The 24,403-nt window shown below is 41.8% G+C and overlaps 1 protein-coding gene across 1 annotated transcript in view; it reads right to left on the minus strand.

The window, feature by feature from the left end:
• Positions 1 to 16,093: 16,093 nt before the first annotated feature.
• The window catches only part of LOC127194287 (pyroglutamylated RF-amide peptide receptor-like), a 55,405-nt gene continuing 47,095 nt past the window's right edge, over positions 16,094 to 24,403 (minus strand). Inside the window, exons 3-6 of the mRNA XM_051151594.1 lie at positions 22,757 to 22,818; positions 18,982 to 19,217; positions 17,373 to 17,470; positions 16,094 to 16,650 (exon numbers count right to left, since the gene is read on the minus strand). Of these exons, the coding sequence (XP_051007551.1) occupies positions 16,286 to 16,650; positions 17,373 to 17,470; positions 18,982 to 19,217; positions 22,757 to 22,818 (761 nt within the window). The 3' untranslated portion in view covers positions 16,094 to 16,285. The remainder of the gene's footprint in view (positions 16,651 to 17,372; positions 17,471 to 18,981; positions 19,218 to 22,756; positions 22,819 to 24,403) is intronic.

Below are 24,403 nucleotides of genomic sequence, written 5' to 3' on the forward strand. Positions count from 1 at the left end.
CTTGCTGAGCCTATCTATTTTCAGAAAGGTCTAAATCTGCCATCTCCTCACTTAGCACTTGTAAAACACACAAACACAGTTAATCCACTAAATAAGCATAAATGTTGTAAGCGGGCTTCAGAATTATTCAAGAGATGGCTTAGCAGTTCGGATGGCCAGAGTTCAGTTGCCAGCACCATCCTCAGGCAGCTCACAATTGCCTGTAACTCTCATCTCAGGGAATCCAGCATCCTCTTTGAGCCTCTAGAAAACATCCACCCAAATGTGCACATGTATATATACAGATGCACATACACATAAATAATAAAATAATTTTAAGTATGTGTAATATAACGTCTGTGTTCCCTCATTTACTTAGCAAAATGTTAGAATCGTGGAAAGAAATGATTGTAGTTTTTTATATTAAGGTAATTGTTAGAAATAATATATACTTTTAATATTGTGCATATCATCTCCTTAGTAGTAGTAAGTTATCAACATATTTGTTTTGCTTCATGTGGTGAGTAACTTCAAAATACGCTAAAGAGACAGCTACATTTGTGAAGAGACTGGCAGGCATTCAGAAGGAACCAAGTGTTGTTATCTGTGTTTAGTTTAATAAGCAGTGATTATGAAATAAACAGGGGAATTATTTTTCATTCCTCATCCCAAGACATTTAGCAGAATTAAATAAAAGGCAGGGTGAGAAGGCGAGACGTTGAATCAGTCGGTTGGGTTCTGGAGTGTAGGTGTCCTAGTTGGGTTTTTGTTTGTTTGTTTGTTTGTTTGTCTGTTTGTCTGTTTTTGCTTTTCAACTTGATACAAGCTAGAACAACAATTGAGAAAACACACTCATAACATCTGTCTGTAAGCAATCCTGTGGGTGCATTTTGCTAATTGCTGGTTGATTAGGGCTTTTTAGCTATACAAGAAAGCAAGCTGAGCAAGCCATAAGGAGCAACCCAGTAAGCAGCACTCCTCCATGGTTTCTGCCCCAGTTCCTGCCTCTGGATTCCTGTCTTGAGTTTCTTCCCTGCCTTCTTATAATGATGGACTGTGATGTGGAACTGTAGCTGAAATAAACCATAAACCCTTTCTTCCCAAGTTGCTTTTGGTCTGGTGTTTTAATCTCAACAACTAGAAACCCTAATTAAGACAGTGGGGAAATATGATGCCACCAGATACACATGAATGGGAAAATCAGAGCCACCATCACCATAAGCCAGGCCCTGAGAGAGGATTGGCACTGAAGGGTTAGCAGAGTATTTCTCCCCTCCAGGAGCTCTAAGCAACAGTTTTGCAGATTAGGTCCTCTCCTAATTTTGTTTCCTTGGTCCCGCTCCCATCAGTGGTCTCTATTCACAGATCTCAGTCTTAGTATACCTTTCCATCCTATTAGTAGCACAAAAATAAAAATAAATAAACGTTAAAAAGCCAGTCAATCAAATACTGAAAAACAGCTGCGTGAAACTGCTTCCTCTAGCCTACCCCATCTTGGTCTGCACGCAACCTACTACCCACATTTCTCTCTTCTAACCTTCCTTCCAGTCTGGACTCAGATCATATAATCTGCAGAAAGGCACACTTCTCAAGTGGCTTTTCTCACTACAGCTTTTCATCATCCATATGAAATTATATGTATCTCTCCCTGTGCCTTGTTCAGAGGAGTTACTCAAGTGCCAACCACAGTGCCCAACACAGAAGAGGAACCAAATACTTGTTACTTAGAGCAAGGAGCACCAGATAAAAAGGAGACAGTTAAAGGTTGATATCATCATATTGGGCCATGTGAATACAGCCAGAAGAATCACTGTTATTTGCCATTCTTCATACTTAGTCACCTGTTCTTTAAATGTTGCAGCATTAGGACACAATGTCTCTGATATTTAAAGGTGAAGGAACTGTCCAAAGTCACAGTGAGTCATAGCAAGATACTAATGATTACCGGAAACGGCATCGCACAGTCCTGTCAAGCCCGCCACCAATTATAATCAACTGTGTCATCTCCAGATGCTATCTCCAGACTTTTGCTTTTAGTCATTAGCCTAAAGCTGAGACTGGGACTACTTAGTACTGAAACAAATTGTGTGAATGTAATACCTTTTTGGCTGATCTCAAATACAAAACTTAGAATCTGTGTGTGTGAATGAGTGTTAGAGCTGTGTGTTTTCTCATGTAGAGGAAAATGAAAAAAAAAAAAAAAAACCCATATCTTTCCTGATAATGTCAGCAAAAAAAATTCACCATATTGGATCTAGAGTAGGGTGATACACTGTCATTTTCTACTGCTGTGTAGTAAGCCACGCCCTCCTTGAAAACAAAAATAGGTGTTTCACTAACCTCTTTGACCAAGGAGACATCTATTTGATCCACTGACAGGATGACTTCAAGGCTGGGGCTGAGTCATCTGATGTCCGCTATGCAGTCACCCAAATGGTTTACATTGTGAGAAGTGTGCAGTAGGCTCAGTAGAGGACAACTGGATTTTCATTTCTGTGCTGATTCTCTGTCAGTTGAAATACGGTCCTTTCCTTGACTCACAGGAGGAAAATCCAGCTCTCATGAGTATGATTTGGAAAAGACAGATCTTACAGCTCTTTCTGAAAATGTATTACTTTTTGATGCTGCATTAAAAGCATGTGGCCAAATGGTAGTTTCTTGGGGGTTATTTTCAAAATAGATCCTGAAACTGTATCAATAATGTCTTGACGACTTTGTTATCCAAATCTGCCAAGGTCTCACTATTCTGAACAGATTTTATCCATACACAATTTAAAAAGCCCATGACTTAGTTATGTGTAGAGAACACTGATTTAAAAGGGACATAGATCTCCTAAACATTACCACGTTTTTCAGATAATACTAACCTCTCATTTGTTAATATTACCACAACTCTTTTTTAATTATTTAATTTATCTATTTTACATACTGGTCACAGCTTCCCCTCCCTCCTCTCTTCCAAGTCCCTCCCGGTCACCTCACCTCCCTGCCTTACTCCAGCCCTCCCTCTGTCCTCAGAAAAGGTTAGGGAAAATGGGGGCCTCTCATGGATATCAAGTTGTAGTAGGCCTAGGTTCATCTTCTTCTATTGTGTCTAGGCAAGGAAGCCCAGCTAGGGGAAAGGGATCCAAAGGTGGGCAACAGCGTCAGATACAGCTCCTGCTTCTGCTGTGAGGAGTCCTACATGAAGATGGATCTGCACCACTGTTGCATATGTGCAAAGGGCTTAGATCCATCCCATGGATGCTCTCTGTTTGGTGGTTCGGTCTCTGTGAGCCTCTATGGGCCCAGGTTAGTTGGTTCTGTATTTTTTCTTGTGATATCTTTGACCTCTCTCTGGCTCAATCCTTCCTCCCACTCTTCCATAGAATTCCCCAAACTTTGCCTAATGTTGGCTGTGGGTCTCCGCATCTGTTTCCATAAGTTATTGGGAGAAGTTTCTGAGATGACTGTGCACCTGTCTGGAAGTATAGTAGACTATCCTTAATAGTGTCAGGGGTGAGCTTTCTCTCATGGTATAGCTCTCAAGCTGGGCCAGCCATTGGCTGGTCATTGCTTCAATTTCTGCTCACTCTTTACCCTTGAACATCTTGTTGGTAGGAGAAATTTAATATTAACACAACTCTTAATGAAAAGTAGTACAGAACATGATAGCTGTCAAGCTTTAGTATGTGTGTGTGTCTGTGTGTGTGTGTTTAGTACAGTATAGAATAGTATATTTTGCAGTCTGTTTTTTAAACATTGAAAACATAAAATTGTTTTCCATGATAAGATGAGCCAACTTCCTTTAGTATCAAAGAAATAAATCTGCCTAATATCTAAGTATAAATAACCATAACTCTTCTGTCATTTCTTTCAAATAAAATTGTTCCATGATACTTGGAGCTACCGGTTAATATTCTGTGTGATGCAACTGAAGGTATATTTAATGTCTGTAGAATTTCAAATATAATTCTATCTTCATGATGTATACTATGACCTATCTCTTTCAAATCCATAGCCTCTTTCTCCATTAATTGCTGTTATTATCCATCTATACATATGTTCATACGTATATATTTCTAATGCGTCCTGCTCCTTTATAAAGTCAATTGTGTAACCTTAAGAGCTGATCTTTGGTATTGGATAGCCAATTGCTGTGGTCAGTGTTGCTATCTTGATTTGTGCTAATTCTGTGACAGCTTCCTCATCATTGCTGTATCAGAATCGACACAGAGTGTCTTGAGAACTGCCAGGAATCCATGTGCAGAACCCAGTCATTTATAACATGAGTTTTCAGATACACTTCTGCTCATTGGCACTGGAGATTTCCTGAGTATAAGCTAATGATAGCTTATAAACATTAAGTTTTTTTCATTGCTGTTGAAGTACTTTACCTTTTTGCTTCTGTATAAAATGTTGACAATGTTCATATTATATATATTAAAGTGATAATTACTAGCATACATTTATTATGTTAAGTGTATTCACATATTGTCTAACCTGTTATCCATTGGAGAACATTTGGTCCAGGTCTAACTTGTTGCTAGTAAAATATCATTTGATATTTGTGTGCTATGTTTCATTTGAGCACAAGTTCTCAACTTGCCTAGTATAAACACCCAAGAATGGGATTTCTCAGTCATAAGATAATTCAAGGTTTAGAGTTTTATTGTATTTTATTTATGTATTTGCTCTGTGTGTGTGTGTGTGTGTGTGTGTGTGTGTGTGTGTGTGTGTGCGCACATGTGGGTGAAGGGGCATATGTGTGTTATAGCGTGTGTGTGGAGGTCAGAGGATAGTTTTGGGGGAGTCGGTTCTCTGCTTCTACCATGTGGGCCACAGGGAACAAACTTGGGTTGCCAGGTTTGGCAGCAAGCACACTCATCCACTGGACCATCTCACGACACTGCCTGTTCAGTGTTTGCTTTGAGTTGATGTGTACAGCTAAACATACATAATGTAATTCACCACTTTGGCCCTTTTGGGTATTTGGTTAAATTGCTTCACATCGACTCACATTATTTAGTGCTCATCATCGCTACCCATCTCCAGAACTTCAATCGTGGAAGGTGTAGCACCTCAATTCCTACAGCTCCTCTTTCATTTTCAGTCACTGTCAGTGTGGTATATTCTAGGGACAGTGTGTCAGAGGAGTCATACAAGCCCAGGAATGGAGCTAAGTGGTGCATTTGCTTCCCAGTATGAAAGAAAGGCAGGTGAGAATGGCGAATGGGTAGAAGGGAGGTAAACAGGGAGGGTGTGAGGGAGTGTGGGAGGGAGGGAAAGAGGGGGAGAGCTGGGCGTTCTATAGTGTTTGCTCTTTTGCCCTTGGATCCTTTCATTCAGCATATTTTAAGGTTAATTCACAGCATAAACAGGATTCCATTCTTCCCTAATCTTGGAGAGAAAGACCCTCTCTTCAATAGCGTGGTGTCACAGCTCTTTTAACTGGGCTGCCAGCATCAGGCCAAATGATAGCTGGAAGCTCATGGCTCAGTGAGCTCTGGGCTCCCTGCATGCTCTGCTCTGCAGCATGGAGCATATGGATGGTGTACTGCTGCCTGACTCAGTCTTGTAGTCTGCATGCTTATCTGAGAGCTGTAACACCACTTATTGTGGAGAAAATCTTTTCCTGCACCTTTTGCTGGACCAGAATCCCTATGGCATGGACCTCATTCTGACGCAGAGCCCAGTGATCTTGGGGGAAGCATAACTCAGCATCCTGCACATCATCCTTTTTTGCCCAGAGACTGATGGCCCTAGGACCTTCTAATGGAGAAGCTTGCACTTCCTGCTTAGTGCCCAGGCAGCCCTCCCAGAAAACTCGGAATGATAACTATCCACTATCAAAACAACTTGCCCCTTGGAACAGTTTCCCATAACTACTGAGAAATGACCTCTGGACCAGGTGAACCTGTGGGTCCTCCCTCAGCCATAGCAGGGTAAGGTGCTACCTTTAACTCCACTACAGATACACTGTGCATGGCTCACACCCACTGAAGCCAACAATTCTTGCTGAGCCTATTTTCAGGAAGGTCTAGGTCTGCCATCTCCTCATTTAGCACTTGTGAAACACACAAACACTAAATAAGCACATCACATGTGTTTATTTGTTCATTATTGGGTAGTGGGATTGCTCTTCTCATTTGGTTGTTGTGAATATGATGCTACAACTATGGTGTACACAGTCTGTTGGAGCAACTACTTTCATTTCTTTGTGGCATGAACTCAGGAGTAGGATTCGTTTATCACATGATAATCATATAATAGTTCAACAATTTGTTTCTGGAGGAACCATCAGTAAAGCAAAACTTGCAGTCCCTCCATGGCCTCTCCAATATTTACTATTTTCTAAAGTATTTTTAAATAGTCATGCCAGTGAGTGCAATTCAAACATAATTGTGTTAGACACAGTTAATCTACTTCGCAGAGAGGCTGTGTTGCTCTGTGCATCACCAGAGCTGTGGACCCAATGCATTCTCAGCATCTTCTTCAGCATTCAATGCCACCAATGTTTTTGATTTAACCATTGAGGTACGTGTGTAAGGAAGCTATGTGTTTTGATTTTTAAATTGCACTGCCCTAATGACTCAGGACATGAAACAGCTTTTCATGTATATATTTTCCACCTGTCACTCTCCCATCCTCCCTCTTGTTCTAAGAACTCCTGCGTTGTAGTATGTATTTTTGAATGTTGTACAATTATACATTTAAATTTGATCCCATAGTTTCTTTTAAGTTAAATTCTTGAACGCTGTCGGCTCAGCTGGACAAGTGGTGTTTTGCAACTGGCTCACCAGCTGTTTCTCTGCCACTGTTGAAAGCTCCTTTTGGCCTTGGATTATTATCTCACATTGGTCAAAATTGGCTGAGCAGCTGTGTGTCTGTTTCTAGATTCTTTCCTCCATAATGCAAGTGGATCTCCTGTGATTAGTTGAGGGCCTGACCCTCTCCAAGCACAAGGTGTTTCTCTGGTAGACTGGATTTGGAGTTAATCTACTAACCAGCTTCTCTCTGCCTTCTAGATGATGGCCTTTGTATTTGAGCCACAAATGCCCCCCTATGTCTTAAGGTTGTGAGGTACAGGATCCCATGCTGGCCTCACAAAGCCTCCACAGCTCGTCAGCTTACTTAAAGTAAATTTCTTTGTGTAATACATGTCTGTTTCTCCTTTAGCATAAAAAAATAACATTGGTTTGAGTGTTAATCTTCTGTCTCATCATTTAGTATCCATTCTGTGTGTGTGTGTGTGTGTGTGTGTGTGTGTGTGTGTGTGTGTGTATGAGTGATTATTTTGTAGGCTATACAGCCATTTGTAGAGAAAAACATTTATTTTTCTCTTTCTACATTGCATGCTTTTTTGCCATAACCTTACTGCATAGCTAACACAATGCTGTGTTGAATGTGAGCTGTGCTGCTTGTAACCTTAGAAAACTTTCCTTTTTTTAAGATTTAGTAGTGATGGTTTATAACTTCCTCTATTTTTTTCTATTTTACTTCACTCTCTTGCTTTAATGTGTTTTCCTTTGGTGGCATGAAGAGTCGAATGAGGGGCCTTTGCCCATATTTGGCAAGGGTTAAGACAATGAGAACAAAATAAACCTCAACTCCTCATGAAGCTCCACTAGAGGTCATGGCTCAGAGGGAAAGTCTGGCAACCTTCTGGGTCTCCCCACCAGACCTACTATGGCCCCGCCTCTGACCCTGGAAGAAATATCATCCCCGATGAGTAGATGATCAAGGAATATAGCCTTGAACCATTACTAGAAAGACAAGAAGATGAAGCACAACCATGGTAGGTTAACATCGCCCACCTGGGAACTACAATCCCGTGTCTGTCCCCAACCAAATGTCTATCTGACGGCTTCAAGGTTACGAGTTCCTCCAGTAAAAGGAAGGCCACCATGGTCTGGTTAGTAGTAGCACTAAGTCATGAAAACAAAGCTGTAGTTTCTATTGGCATGTTGTATGAGGTAAGGCTATGGCAGTATAATTTTTTTCCAATTAGTTATACTAACTCATAAAATTATTCTTCTCTTGCAGAAAGATACAGGGTGATGCCCCTTTAAAAAGCCAGAAGACAATGTCAATGCTTTCAGGTTCATGTACGACCTTCCCACTGTGATGGCAATAGCAGACAGAGTCCATTGTAGTTTCTTTTAGTGGCTTGTGAACTGAACTCCTTCCACACATGCATATCCCCACTTGCCATTTTTATTAAACCATCATTGCTATCAATTCCAGATTATTGTCTCAAGTAATGTTTCTGTAAAAACACCCTTTCTATCAGTTGGAAAATCACATTGTCAGTTCTAATAATGGAACCAATATCAAATATATTTGTGACCTGAAAGAAAACGTTTATCTTGTTACAGGAAAGATGCAATTGAGTTCATTTGTTTCACTGCTGCAGGCCAAGGAGATGGCTCAACACCAAGGCACTTGATGAGGAGCCTGAAGTCCTCAGTGTGGTCCCTGAACCCAACATGGTGGAAGGAGAGAGCCGAGTCCCCTCGCTGTTCACATGTGAACTCTTTCTCTGTCACAGAAACTAGTAAGTGAAAAGAGAAAACCTTCAACACACATGACTGGGATTTTTTCTCTCCTACTATGGTGACTTAAAGTCATCGTTACACATAGAAAATCAAAGGCACTCAGTACCAAAACTGTTCTTATCATTCAGATATAGACATAATTTGCACACACCACACAAATAGATTTTAATAAACATTCTGATACAAACTCTTGCAACAACAATGTTGAGTGATGCTATTCAAGAGGAAGCTGGAGTTCAGAAAGGTTAATTCACAGAAAACATTTAGGTTTCTGGCAGTTGTTCCAGAGAAGAGAATACAGCAGTGTTCACCACAAAATGAGACTGGTTCTGGGTTTCCAGCCACCCCCAACTCAGCTTGTCGAGACATCATGCTGCAGTGACCGAACTCGAATACTCTTCTCAGAAAGCTCTGCTGTGTGCATCCCTCCCCCTAAGCATCTGTGGCCCTTGTGAACATGCTGTGACACCACCCCTAGAATTACTTTTCATTTGAATGTGCACAAGCTAAATGTCCTACGTCACTGAAGTGAATGAGAAACTACTGGTTTTTTCAGTGTTGATGGAGAGTGGGTTTTTACCCCCAGGAAGCCCCAATGCTTCCGAGTGAAGAGACAGGAAACAGACCGTTGTAGCAGAAAGAAAAGAAAACCATCATTTTGAAATATGCAAAACAGCATGCTTTCTAAGAAGTTTGGCTCCCCATAGGAAAAATCCATCACCAGAACCTTATTGTATGCAGGGAGTAGGCCATGGACCAGCTGTTGCCCCTTCACTCCCTCTACCCTTTCCACCTCCCTAAAGAAGGAAGCACATCTCAGCCCCACAGCACAGCATACTGAGAGGCTGACACATAAGCATAAGATCACAGAGCTCACATCCGTCTCTGTACTTCACTGAACTCACAGCTCAAAGGCTGAAGGCTCTGACTTTTTTTTTTTTTTTTTTTTACAAAAAAAAAAAAAAATCTAAGGACACCAAAGGCAGCTAGTGACACCATGAGACTTTTAATATGCTACATCTGCAATCATAGAAGCACCAGGTAGAGGCCAAACTCTGACTAATTTAACATGAAACGGCTTATCCAAGACTATCAGCTTACTTCTTGTTCCTTGCTGTATCAAGCTGGTTTTCAGCTAATGGGTAGAGGCGTTCTAAAAACTAAGGAGGAACATAGTGTGCAGAGAGAAAGCACCCATCGTAACCAGACTAAGAAATGACACAGGTGCCAGATGGCTGACTGGTTCTGGGGGAAAGCAGACAGCCTGCAGAGAGAGAGGGTAAGTAAGGAAAGTAGAGAGACAAAAACAGTGAGAAGATCGAAAGGGTAATTGGCTAGTTTGGCAATATGGGTGTCAAACATTCTCAAACCAATACTGTACCCTAAATACCTGGAGGAAACATGAGAAATATATGTAATTAAAATTTTATGTCAGAAGCCAGGAGTGGTGGTGCACACCTTTAATCTCAGCACTTGGGAGGCAGAAGGAGGCAGATCTGTGAATCCACGACAGCCAAAACTAAAAGAGAAACCCTGTCTCAACAAAACCAAAACCAACCCCTCCAAAAACGAAACAAAACAAAGCAAAAACCACCCAGCCAGAAATGCAGAAGATAAGAATAAACCCGGCACCAAGCCCTAGAAAAAAAAGAAGCAGAAACACCCAAAAGGAGTAGACGTCTGGAAATAATCAAACTCAGGGGTGAAATTAACAAATTAGAAACTAAGAAAACAGTCCAAAGAATCAACAAAACCAAGAGCTGGTTCTTTGAGAAAATCAACAAGATAGACAGACCATTAGCCAAACTAACTAAAAGGCAGAGAGACAGTATTGAAATCAACAAAATCAGAAATGAAAAGGGAGACATAACAACAGACAATGAAGAAATACAAAGAATCATAAGATCCTACTTTGAAGGCATATATGCCACAAAATTTGAAAATCTAAGGGAAATGGACGATTCTCTTGATCAATTTTATTTGCCAAAGTTGAGTAAAGAACAGATAAACAAGCTAAATAGTCCCATTTCCCCTACAGAAATAGAAGCAATCATTGATAGTCTCCCAATCAAATAAAGCCCAGGGCCAGATGGTTTCAGTGCAGAATTCTACCAGACCTTCAAGGGTGAGCTAATACTGATACTCTTCAAGCTACTCCAAAAGATAGAAATGGATGGAATATTACCAAATTCATTCTATGAGGCCATAGTCACATTGATACCTAAACCTCACAAAGACTCAACAAAGAAAGAGAATTTCAGACCAATTTCTCTTATGAACATCGATGCAAAAATACTAAATAAAATACTTGCAAAACGAATACAAAAACACATCAAAGATATCACTCATCATAACCAAGTAGGCTTCATTCCAGGCATGCAGGGATGGTTTAATATATGGAAATCCATCAATGTAATCCACCATATAAACAAACTGAAAATAAAAAACCACATGATCATCTCTTTAGATGCAGAGAAAGCATTTGATAAAATCCAACACCCATTCATGTTTAAAGTTTTAGAGAGATCGGGGATACAAGGCACTTTTCCTCAACATAATAAAGGCTATATACAGCAAGCCAATAGCCAAAATCAAAGTAAATGGTGAGATACTCAAGAAAATTCCTCTAAAATCGGGAACAAAGTAAGGCTGCCCACTCTCTCCATGTCTCTTCAATATAGTACTCGAAGTTCTAGCCAGAGCAATAAGACAACAAAAGGAGATCAAGGGTATCCAAATGGGAAAGGAGGAAGTCAAATTATCCCTCTTTGCAGATGATATGATAGTGTATATAAGTGAACCTCAAAATTCCACCAGAGAACTCCTATAGCTGATAAACACCTTCAGCAAATTAGCTGGATACAAAATTAACTCAAAAAAGTCTGTAGCCTTCCTATACACAAATGACAAGCATGCAGAGGAAGAAATTAGGAAAACCACACCCTTCACATTAGCCACAAGCAATATAAAATATCTAGGAGTCACTCTAACTAAGCAAGTGAAGGTCTTGTTTGAAAAAAGTTTCAAAACTCTGAAGAAAGAGATTGAAGATGACCTGAGAAGATGGAATGATCTTCCTTGCTCATGGATCAGGAGAATTAACATAGTAAAAATGGCCATCCTACCAAAAGTAATCTACAGATTCAATGCAATCCCTATCAAAATACCTACACATTTTTTTAAAGACATTGAAAGTTCAATTCTGAACTTCATATGGAAAAACAAAAAACCCAGAATAGCTAAAACAATCTTGTACAATAAAATGTGCTCCGGAGGAATCTCCATACCTGATCTCAAACTGTACTATAAAGAAATAGTAATTAAAACAGCATGGTACTGGCACAGCAACAGGCTGGTTGATCAGTGGAATCAAATCGAAGACAAAGATATGAATCCACACACATATGGTCACTTGATTTTCGACAAAGAAGCCAAATCCATTCAATGGAAAAAGGATAGCATCTTCAAAAAATGGTGCTGGTCTAACTGGAGGTCTCTGTGTAAAAAAAATGCAACTGGACCCATATTTGTCACCTTGCACAAAACTCAAATCCAAGTGGATTAAAGTCCTCAACATAAAACCAGAGACACTAAGTCACTTAGAGGAAAAAGTGGGGAAGAGCCTGGAACATATTGGCACAGGAGACAACTTCCTGAACAGAACACCACCAGCCCAGGCCTTAATGTCAACCATTAATAAATGGGACCTCATGAGGCTGAGAAGCTTCTGTAAGGCTGGAGACACTGTCAAGAGAACAAAGCGACAGCCTACAGACTGGGAAAAGATCTTTACCAACCCTACATCTGACAAAGGTCTAATATCCAAAATATATAAAGAACTCAAGAAATTAAACACCACCAAACCAAATAACCCAATTGAGAAATGGGGCTTGGAACTAAACAAAGAATTCTCAACAGAGGAATATTAAATGGCTGAGAAACACTTAAAGAAATGCTCAACCTCCTTAGTCATCAGGGAAATGCAAATCAAAACAACTCTGAGATTCCATCTTACACCCACCAGAATGGCTAAGATCAAAAACTCAAGCAACACCACATGCTGGCGAGGATGTGGGGAGAGAGGAACACTCCTTCATTGCTGGTGGGAATGCAAACTAGTACAGCCACTTTAGAAATCTATCTGGTGCTATCTCAGAAAAATGGGAATAGGACTTCCTCAAGACCCAGCTATTTCCACTCCTGGACTATACCCAGAAGATGCTCCAGCACACAACAAGAAAATTTGCTCAACCATGTTCATAGCAGCTTATTCATAATAGCCAGAACATGGAAAACAGCCTAAGTGTCCCTCAGTAGAAGAATGGATAAAGAAACTGTGGTACATATACACTATGGAATACTACTCAGCTATTAAAACAAGGAATTCCCGAAATTTGTGGATAAATGGATGAGCTAGAAATGATCATAATGAGTGAGTTAACCCAGAAGCAGAAAGACTTAAATGGTATATACTCACTTATATCTGCATACTAGCCCAAGGGGCATGTCCCACGAAAGCCTTCACTTACAGAAAACTCGGACAGAGGGGAGGACATCCTATTGGGATTCTAGATGAGAGAAGCATGGGAGAATGGCAAAGTAGAAGGATCCAGAGGGTCCTAGAAACCTACAAGTAGAACATTATGATAGGCAGATTTGGGCCCAGGGGTCCTGCTCAAACTAAGGCACCAGCCAAGGACAATACAGGAGGTAAACTTTAAACCCCTTCCCAGATCTAGCCAGTGGTCAGAATATTCTCCACAGTTGAGTGGAGAGGTGATATGACTTCTCACGTACTATGGTGCCTCACATTTGACCATGTCCCCTGGAGGGGGAGACCTGGTGGCACTCAGAAGAAGGACAGCAGGTAGCCAAGAAGAGACTTGATACCCTATGAGAATATATAGGGGGAGGTAATCCCCCTCAGGAACAGTTATAGGGGAGGGGAATAATGGGAAAATGGGGGGGGGGGGAATGGGAGGATACAAGGGATGGGATAACCATTGAGATGTAACAAGAATAAATTAATTAAAAAAAAAAGAAAAAGAAAAATTTCCATATTAGCAAAATTGTTTAAAAAATATTTCTTGGATTGGCAAGTGTACACCATCTATTAATTTTCCACTATTTTAATAAAATGACATGAACATCCTGAACCTATGATGGTTCTCCCAAATTAAACATCCCCAATAATCCAGTCGATACATAAGCTAATAGTTGTTGAGAGAAAGAATATGTGGAAAAGCATTTGATTTTCTTAGGAGTCAGACACTTTCATAGGATAGACACAACTTTAGATACTCACTACAAATACTTTAGACTTGGCTCTGCACTACTTGGAAAATGTTTTCTGCTATCATGTTTGAAGTAGAAATCATCTTCCAGACATGGCCAACAAGTGCAGGTAACCAAAGTCAGTGATTTAGAATTATTTTAATGTTTAGTGTTTAATAAGCCACTGCCATGCAACAGGATAGCAAAGCATGGACAACATAGTCCATTCCAAAACAAAGAAACCAGCCCCCCTCTCTCTCTTTGATTTGCTAATTTTCCTGTCATATTGGCTTTTCTCCTGCTCCAGCACCACACATTATTTCATTTCATCTTTTCCATGCATGCTTTTTCAAAACACTGACAGTCTGTACTGAGGAACCAGTAGCCTGGGTGGTTTTTGTTTCCAGGTCTTAAAGCTTAAACCAGAAAGCAACCTGAGTGTTCTTGGCTATTTTTTTTTTTTTTTTTTTATCAGCTGAGAAGAATTGAGGTTGGAAGCTGAAGACAAAAGAAACACTCAAACTACGAGGCTATGTCTAGGCTTTGAAAATATTAGATGCTGAAGGGGAAAGCACTGTGTTGTGATGGTGGCCTCTGAGTCTGTGACATGTGGAAGTTAGAAGACCAAAGAGGTTTGAAGGAAGAAATCTAGATAGATAAGTCTATGGAGAATCCTCACCCACCTCTTGGCGCATCCCTGGAACAGGAACGTTTCACAGGGAGAATTCAGTCATACCCTCATCAAGATATTACACCATATAAGGAAAGGTCTTTCATTCCACTATAGTTTAATCTCAAATATTTCTGTATTAAAAACATTTCTTATACATATACTATATTATATGTTGACCCCTCAGTACATGAGGCCCCTCAAACTATTCTTTATTTCTATGTGAGGGGAAAGTTGGGCAGAGTCAAGACAAGACTCAGAGTAGGAAAAGTGGAGACTGGAGACGTGCGCAGGACAATGCTTCAGAATGCAAGACTGCTTTAGCCTGTAAAATACTGTTCTGGTTGTGTCTCATTTAGTTTCCATGGTGACCTCATGAAGTAGAGCAGGTATTGACCTCACTTTGCACAGGGACAAACAGAGACTGGAAAAAGAGGTAAGAGCCCTCTCTCCCTGCAGTCACCACAGAAGTGATCACCTAGGCTACAAGGAACTCCAATCCAGGTATTGCTGGGCTGTACCCATGCTGGTTGCGTCTCTGTCTTCTCGGACTTGCTGGCTTTGGTACAGGCTTCCTTTGCAAGAGAATGGGGCATATGTTCACAAATTTTGGGAATTCCTTGTTTTTAATAGCTGAGTAGTATTCCATAGTGTAAATGTACCACAGTTTCTATATCCATTCTTCTACTGAGGGACACTTAGGCTGTTTCCATGTTCTGGCTATTATGAATAAGGCTGCTGTGAACATGGTTGAGCAAATGTTCTTGTTGTGTATCTAATGGAGTGGAGAGTGGGGACTGACTTTCAAACGAACTCTGGTGCTCCATATTTGACCACGTCCCCTGGATGGGGAGGCCTGGAAGCACTCAGAGGAAGGATAGCAGGCTACCAAGAAAAGACTTGATACCCTATGAGCATATACAGGGGGAGGAGGTCCCCTTCAGTCACAGTCATAAGGGAGGAGATTAAGGGGAAAAGGAGAGGGAGGGAGGGAGGAATGGGAGGATACAAGGGATGGAATAACAATTGAGATGTAATATGAATAAATTAATAAAATATATTTTAAAAATGGGGCATAACTTCAACAGCCATGCTGTGTGATGCTCAACTATTAAATGAATGTTGTAGGAAGAAGATGCATTGTTAACTGTCTCCTCCAATTTAGCAATGCATAGCACATCACATCACAGTGGCCACACAGATGAAAATTACTAGTCAACACACTGAATTTTATACAAGATATTTAAAACTACACACTAGGGTAGCTGCTCTTCCAGAAGACCCAGGTTCGATTCCTACGATCCACGTAGCAGCTCACAACCATCGATAACTCCAGTTCCAGGGGACTGGGTGCTCCGTGCTGGCCTTTGTGGGCACCCAGACATGCATGTGGTACAGAGGCAAGTATGCAGGTCAATCACCCACACACGTAAAATAAAAACTAATTGAAAGGAAAAAAAAACTCCACTTAGTAATCATAAGGGTGGTCCAGTAATTTTTCAAAACTGTAGCTCATATGTATTTTTCAATGGAAAATGTTTTGTCATTATCACTAGTAAGTATAGTTGTTGTAATTGTTTTGGCTTCTTGAGACAAAGTTTCTTGTAGCCCAGGTTGTCCTCAAACTCAGCTGAGGGTGACTTTAAACTCCTGATGCCCCTGCCTCCACCTTTCAAGTGCTTGGCAACGTTTTTAATATGAAAGCTCTCTGACATTTTCACAAAATAATTTTTCTTTCGCTTACAGTATGACAACAGGTACTGGTTCTGAAGACACTGTTACAATTAATGTCCATGTTTACAGCACAGTTCTCGGCAATTTATAGCTAAAGAGGACAAGATGCCACTTGAGATTTCTTCTTCTTCTTCCTCTTCTCTGGCTGTTCACACCACTTGACATGGATGTTGCTGTCCCCTAATGCTTCTCCTTTGGTCTCTACAGGGTTCTCTTCCCCAGCTAACTTTGCTCTCCTCTGCATCACCATAGCTCCTGAACTTCTCCGCCTTCGTGCTGGAGAGAGAGTTTCTTTCACTATGCAATAGCAAACCGCAGACACAAAATTTTTTTTGAAGTTTTCATTCATAAGTGCATAAACAATGGGATTACAGATGGAATTGAAAAATCCAATTATTTGCACTATTGCAAAAATCATCTTGATTGTGACTTCATCGTATTCCTTTTCAAAATTACCTGAAATAAAGTAATACTTTAGAATGCTTACTGGTTTTATTTTTTTTAACTATAAAATTCTACTGTGTGCATTTAAAAGATTTGCATTTATGCAAATGATTAGTGATATAAAACATTCTTGTGTCTACTTTGAAAAAAGCATCTGGCATCTGAATAAAAGTACTTTTGTAATATGTACTCAATCACCCATGCATTGCCTGGTGCCTAGTACATACTGTAAGGCTCAAATAATTTCAACTCAATAATACCAAGCCTCACATACCCAAAAAGCACAGATACTCTTCAAATATTCTCTTGCATTCCAGAAACAATCATACTGAGTCCCAGCGAACACATAAAGGGTCACTGCGTCTAGGCATCTGACTGGACTCCTAGGTGCATTTAATTCACAAAGTGCAAGCCTAGAAGGCTCTTAAGGTGTCTCTCCATGCTAGACAGCTTAGGGAGGGGAGGGGCAAGATAGGAGAAACTCGAAGAGCTGGTCTTTATCTTTTGTAATTATCAGTGACTTAGTCTTAGTCACGCACAGTCTCCTACCACATGATGACTTGGTGTTCTGTAACACACAAAGGCAATGTTCAATATTTGACATTTAGTTATCTAAGTGATCAGCAACTGGTGGGAAATATATGATTTTCCACGTATTCCAGTGGAAAATGAACTATGAGAGACAGAGAGAGAGAGAGAGAGAGAGAGAGAGAGAGAGAGAGAGAGAGACTCACTGTATTCAATCATCATGTGAACAATGTGGAAAGGTGCCCAGCACACAGCAAAGAGAGCCACCACTGTCACCATCATGATCACAGCTCGCTTCTTCTTCCTAGTCCCACAAAGAAACATTGCATTGGTTAACTCTGTCCTGGCAAATGTGTTAGGTCGACAGCAGATGCATAACTGTTTAAGCCTACTTAAGCCTTGACAGGAGGGAGTTCCTGAGGCTGTTTGTGGGCAGATTGTCAGCTCTCCATCTTTACAACCTTCATACCTCTCACATCCCTGTGATCCATGCTCAGCATGGGTCTGGAACTCTACAAGGATACAGACTTATGGTATGTCTTTTATTTTCCCAATAAGCTAGTGGACAGAGGCAGAAACTGGGCAAGAGAGAAGTTTAAAGCACAGTGGGGGTGGGGTTAATAAATGATGGATGCCCTTTGGATTTAAATCTAGGAGTGTTCTTCAGTGACATGGATTTCATTCACTGGCATGTGCTTAAAGCAGTCCATATCTCTGATAACTAAACATCAGTACTTATAAAATATGGTGAGCCTCAATGGGAGCAGGGACTGTCTCTGACTCTATTCACTGACTCTGGATCCCTCCCCCCTAGCTGGGCTGCCTTGTCAGGCCCCAGTGGAAGAGGACGTGCTTAGTTCTGCTCGACTTGAGGTGCCAGCTTGGGTTGGGTACCCCTTGGGGGACCCCCCTATTGTGAGAAGGAAAGGAGAAAACGGGGGCATGAGGGTAGGACTAGGAGGAGAGGCGGGAGGGAGCTGGTATCAGGCTGTAAAGAGATTAAATGAAAAAAATATGGTGAGCCTCAAGGATAGAATTAAAACTTTATAATACAGTCAACCACAGATTCAAGCTAATTTTCTTCATTCTTCAAAAACTAGATTTACTTCTGGTCAGATCTACACATTGGCTTGGTGCTTTCAGTTTCAAACATACAGACTCATCGACTGTCCTTTCAGTCTGGTAACTCTTCCCCCCCACCCCCAAGTGGTCTCCTCGGTCCTGGGGCTCCAGTGTATAGTCAGAGGAAAGTTTTCTTTATACAAACTGGGCACTAGAGGTCTCTGCGTACTTGTAGAATTAAGGAAACCCCATCAACTCACCACCAGGCAAGGTGCTGCTTGTTTGTTTTAACAGTCATTGGACAAAGATTTTGTCACGGGAACTACAAATACCTCAGTAAAGTGTGTCTTGAAATGGATGCTAATAAATAATATGAGATGGCACTGCCTTTGAGTTAAAATACAAAGTATCAATTATAGCTATCTAATATAAGAAGCATTCTGGGGTTTCAAAGGATTTTCATGCTAGCTCATGACATTATTCTTAAGTGGTGGGGATACAGGGCAATTGTCAATGTGAGCTCTTGTACTTGTGGCAAACTCAGGGTCATCTGAAGCAAAGTTTCCTGAATATTCCTAATGCTGGTGGCAGTGAGGAAGGGGGACAGGGGTCTTGACTCCACCCCACAGCATCATGGTTTCAAGTGAGGCCAGGATCTCTCGAATGAATTACAAATGATGCTCGGGCCACCGTCCCTTCCAGCACAACTAACAAGACATCTTTAAACCCTGGTGGATACCTTAAGAAACAGACCTGGCTATTTTGAACATTTCTTTTCCATGAATAGTCTGGAGCACGGAGCCATCCCCAACTCTTTTCTTGATCCAAAGCTCGTAGCCGATTTTCCCATAGAGGGCGAGCAGTAGGACGAGAGGCAGCAGGAAGAGGATGATAAGGATGAAAGTAGTGTAGATCTTCTGGTGCACGGGGCTGCTCCACTCCTCCAAGCAGCAGATGTGTTCTTTTTCGTAGAGGAAGTCATACTTAATCTTTACAGTAAGAACAATCTAGTTACAAACCCCAGAAACCAGGACCCACAGGGCAGCGCGCAGCCCAGTGCCATTGTTCCACTGGGACATCTTTAAGAGCTCCCGCACAGCTGCTGAGGAATTTCCAAACCTGAACCAGCTTCAATGGTTATCGTGTTATAAATCGTAGCTTCTCCCTGGGCCACTGAGGCTTCGAATTTTGCACTTTGTGATTTTAAACGGAATGCAGGACTGTGCCTGCTGTGTTCACTTTTTACCTTTCTCAACTTTTGTCTCCACTGGATGCACGCTTTCAGTTGGCTGAGAGAGTATACATGGAAAAAATAGTGTGCATCATATGCTAGGCAGTTTAATTATGGATTCAGCTGATGCAGTTGCTTCCTCACTTTCTGATGAAGAGGACTGGGCAAGCATCAGTCTTCTTTAAAGTAAGAGGAACCTGGCCATATTTCTACCATCATCTCATGTCAGAATCATTAGATTGTAGTGATAATGGGAAGGCAGCTAGTAGCTTTTTGGGTAGGGGAGGGGGCGTTTATAATTTTTACTCATTTATTTCTTTATTATGTGTGCCACAGCACACATGTAGAGATCAGGGGACAACTTTCAGGAGTTGTTCTCTACAACATGTGTCTCAAGAATCAAATTTAGCTTGAGGCCTGGCCCTCCGAGCCATCTCCTAGGGCCAAGGAGATGTCCTCTGAAGTGGACTCTGTGCTGAAGTGAATGAGACACTGCATTTAAACTATTACAAGGCTACAGATATTTTTATTGTATTTGCTTAATAACTGGCTTTTGTGAGTATTCCAGTGGACTCACCTTCTGAGTTCCAAATTCACTGTTCTCAACAGCGATAGGTAGCATCAAATGCTAAGAGGCTCCTTTCAGAGCCAAGTCTTATCTCTACGACAGGAATGAAAACAAGAGACCGTACTGAATCTCAGCCACTGTGGAGTTTCAGATGGCATACTTCTGCTTAGAGTCCCTGCAAATTCCATCACCGATCTTCCACACCAATTCAAAAGTTACGATAATTTGAGCTATGATCAGGTCTTACTGATGAGTAGAACTACGATTGACAGCACTTAATGACAAATAAGCTTAATGAAAGCAGATGTGAGAATGAAACTATGCCTGACTCTATGTAGGCAAAGCCCACAAGGGTCAGTGACCACAGCGGCCCTGCTGCACTGGCACATTCTAAGGCTCAGTGCTAACCTGAGTCTCCAGATGCCAGAGACAAGCAAAGGGTCCCCAAGCACATCCTAAGATGGAGTCGTGGCAACTAGTTTCAGATTCTCATTGTCACGTTTTTATGGCCATAAGGATCAAACTCCTGGCCTTGCACACATTCAGGACAAGTGCACTATGGATGGATTGAACTCCTAACCTGATTTTGTTATTTCTAAGCAGACATTCCTGTAATCTTCCACTGTTTACAACTGTGGCTGGGATTGAGCTCTGTCTATATTCCCACTTCTCTCACCATCTACTTCAACTCAGCCAGCCATATCCCTCATTCAAGCTAAGCCTTGCTGCTGAGTACAATTCAGATGACTTACTTCACTAAAGCCGCAGTGATCCAGGCATCATAAATCCACTGGGTGGGACCTCTGCTTTAACCCTGTCCTGTTCAAGGCAGTCTAGAACTAGGGAAATGTGACGGTTTTGATGAGGACTGGAGTGATGTGAATTCACATTTTTATTCACTGAGGGGAAAAATAAGGACGATTTTAATTACATCCTCCCATCTCCATCCCTGAAGATTGTGAGTCAACTCACTCCTGAGAGAGCCCAGATAAAACAGAGGAAGACAGAGCCATGTGAGCGGCTGGCTTTGATGCTGCCTGTCGTCCAGGAACAGGCTCAGGCTTCCACATTCAATTGCATTCTCTCTAATAGAGTTTCAGGATGAACGCAGTCCTGGGGTGCACATTAATATATTTATTTCAAAACTAAACTCTGACTTCTTCCTGACAAGGAACAAATCTAATGTGACTACTGTTTTAGCAATGAGCATGGCTTTGCCTATTAGATCAGACAGGCACACTTTCTTCAAATTAAATGATTTATACATGTAGAGTATATGATTAAAGATTTTATTAAAATGATAAATCCTTTTTATTTACGTGGGCAGGGAATGAGGTCCAGGAGTGAAAACTAGATTTTTGTCATTTATAAAATACCCTGCTGTAGGGATGAGTGGCACCAGAAGAAGGAACCAGCCATGGCAGCTGTTGGAGTGAGTAGTGGGATAGAGACCGGAGGTACATTCAGAATCTCAAAGGTGTTATCAGGAATACCAGGTGGAAAGAATTAGCCCTGGGCCATACCTATGCCACTACCAAAACATCTGCTCAGTCCTCTCTCCTCTCTTTATTGCCCCCTGAGAGAGATGCCAAAGTCTAGGGAGGAAGTGGCAAACCCAGGAGCCTATAACCATCTCAAGATAGAGCAAAGCCAAGATTTTAAATTACTCCAATTTTAGTATGTGTGCTGCCAGAGCAAACATCTAGTTTTAAGTGACCGTGGCACTAGCCTGGGCATCTTCTAGAAGAGTGGATACTGTTCTTTTGAAAGACAGAAGCCACAAGAATTTAATTATCTATATGACTTGAGGTATTACAGGGCCTGCTCAAAGTTTCATCCATCCGTATTTCAGATGACATTCTCATAGGTGGCAACAGAGTAAAGCTACTTTCTGCTCTCACAGAGGCTAGTTCACTAAATATATTAGGGACACACACACACATACACACAATTGGGACACCTTTTATTTTATTTATCCTTGTGTTTTATCTAGCTGGGCTAGCATTCTAACATCAGGATAGCAGCCTCACGCTTAGGCTACTCTCCTAAATGTACTTTGGAATCCTAGTTGAAAGATATGGCATGCTCAGGAAAGCTCTACATTTGCCGTCTCTACTTAACGAAGTACAAAGGAACACGTTGCTTTATAAATTACAACCCAGGCCTTGTGATGGATGACCTACTATGTTTGAAGTCTGCTGCCTCTATAACACCCACAAGCCATGCTATCACGCACCTCAGCAGACAGACTAAACTGTCGGGGTCCGCCTTCCTAACCTGTCCTTTTGTAGTAAATGCCTACAGGTGTTGGGAGATTCTCACAAAAGCTGTGGGAATTGAAGAAAGAGGGAGAGACTCGAGAGCTGGACATGTTTCTAATTCGTATTTCAGTTTGCCAACGGCTATGACAACAGGAGTATCAGCCAGCAAGAGGACAGCCTCTTACAGTTTTAAGTGACTTAAAATAAAAGTCAAAACCGTCACTGAACTCTCAAATATAACAAGACTAGGGTACTCTAGGAGGAAGACATTAAGCTAAGAAAATGGAGAAGGTCACTTTGGAACTGACTTCTTTGTAAATTTAACATTGAATATTAGCAATGCAATATCCAGTAGACTTAGATAACAGAAGAAAAATTTTAAACATGAGGTCATGTAAATTCACCACAATATTCTCAAAAGAAGGACAAATGAGGAAGGATGAGAAAGTATTTCAGGCCTGAGTCTACCTCGAGTCGCTGCACATGCCACATGGGTGATCCTATGACGATGGCCACCAGCCACACCACACCTGCAAAAATGGGACAGTTAGCAAACGTGATAAAGCTTGATAAACTGTATGTATGCCTAATTCTCTAACTATCAAGATGTCTGCTCTCCAGTGGCGTTCCTCTTCTCTGCCCGCGAGGGAGAGCAATTATTTGTGGTCATCCTAAAAGTGTGCGTGTGAGGGTGGGGACATGGGGGTGGTAGTAGGTGTGGGAGAGTGTGGAGGTGGGGGTGTATGTGCATGTGCATGTGCCCCTGTGTATGTGCGTGTGCTCCTGTGTATGTGCGTGTGCTCCTGTGTATGTGTGTGTGCTCCTGTGTATGTGCGTGTGCTCCCGTGTATGTGCGTGTGCTCCTGTGTATGTGCGTGTGCTCTTGTGTATGTGTGTGTGCTCTTGTGTATGTGTGTGTGCTCCTGTGTATGTGCATGTGCACCTGTGTATGGCATGTGCGCCTGTGTATGTGCATGTGCACCTGTGTATGTGTGTGTGTACCTGTGTATGTGTGTGTGCTCCTGTGTATGTGTGTGCTCCTGTGTATGTGTGTGTGCACCTGTGTATGTGCGTGTGCACCTGTGTGTGTGCTTGTGCACCTGTGTGTGTGTGTGTGTGTGTGTGTGTGTGTGACCCTAGAGCAGATCACCAGGTCTCCTGATCTAGCACTCTCTATGCTATTATACGGAGATAACATCTCACTGAAGCTGGAGTTCACTAGTTTCAACTACACTGGCCAAGAAACCCCAGCCATGCTCTTGTCTCCCTGGTCCCAGTGCTGGGGTTAGAGACATGTCTGGACATAGCTGTCTTTTTATGTGGGTGTAAGGTATCCAAACTCAGGTCCTTGTAATTGCACAGCAAACACCTTTTCTTACCCACTGAGCCAGCTCCCCAGATCCCCAGCTCCGCAGCTCCCCAGCTCCCCAGTTCCCCAGCTCCCCAGCTCCCCAGATCCCCAGCTCCGCAGCTCCCCAGTTCCCCTGCTCCCCAGCTCCCCACCTCCCCAGCTCCCCTGCTCCCCAGCTCCCCAGCTCCCCTGCTCCCCAGCTCCCTTGCTCCCCAGCTCCCCAGCCCCTATGGCTTTTTAGTGTTAAAGACTCTTTTATATGACTGCACTGCCTAGAAGGAAAAATCCAAATTCTATACTACAGCTTGACCACATCCTTCCAACAGAGCATGTCTTCCCACCTAGACCCACCTACAGGGGAAGGATTATGTGGTTCATTGCCATTCCTGTATCCCAGAATGCCTTGCCCTGTCCAGTGTCCATCTGTGGGATTGTTTCCAGAATAACTCAGAAGTCACGTTCCCTAAGTGACTTGAAGGTTGCCATCATTTCCAAATGAACTACTTCTTTAGTGAGTTTGTGCCTACCACGTCATGACTCCTATTCATGTCTTCTCAGCCTCCCTCAAGTCCTGCAGGGCAACAATAACCCACTTCCACTTTTTTCTTCGAGTGAGAATCTAAGAAAATTTTTAGCCCTTAGTAGGAGCTGATCCATGTTTGTTGGACTAATGAATAACTTCCTATAATTTAAATTTATTTGTGTGTATTTGTATGTTGTCTGCATGAATGTCTGTAAACCATGCACATGACTGATGCCTGAGT

This window comes from Acomys russatus, chromosome 10 (genome assembly GCF_903995435.1).
Source record: "Acomys russatus chromosome 10, mAcoRus1.1, whole genome shotgun sequence".
Lineage (NCBI taxonomy): Eukaryota > Metazoa > Chordata > Mammalia > Rodentia > Muridae > Acomys > Acomys russatus.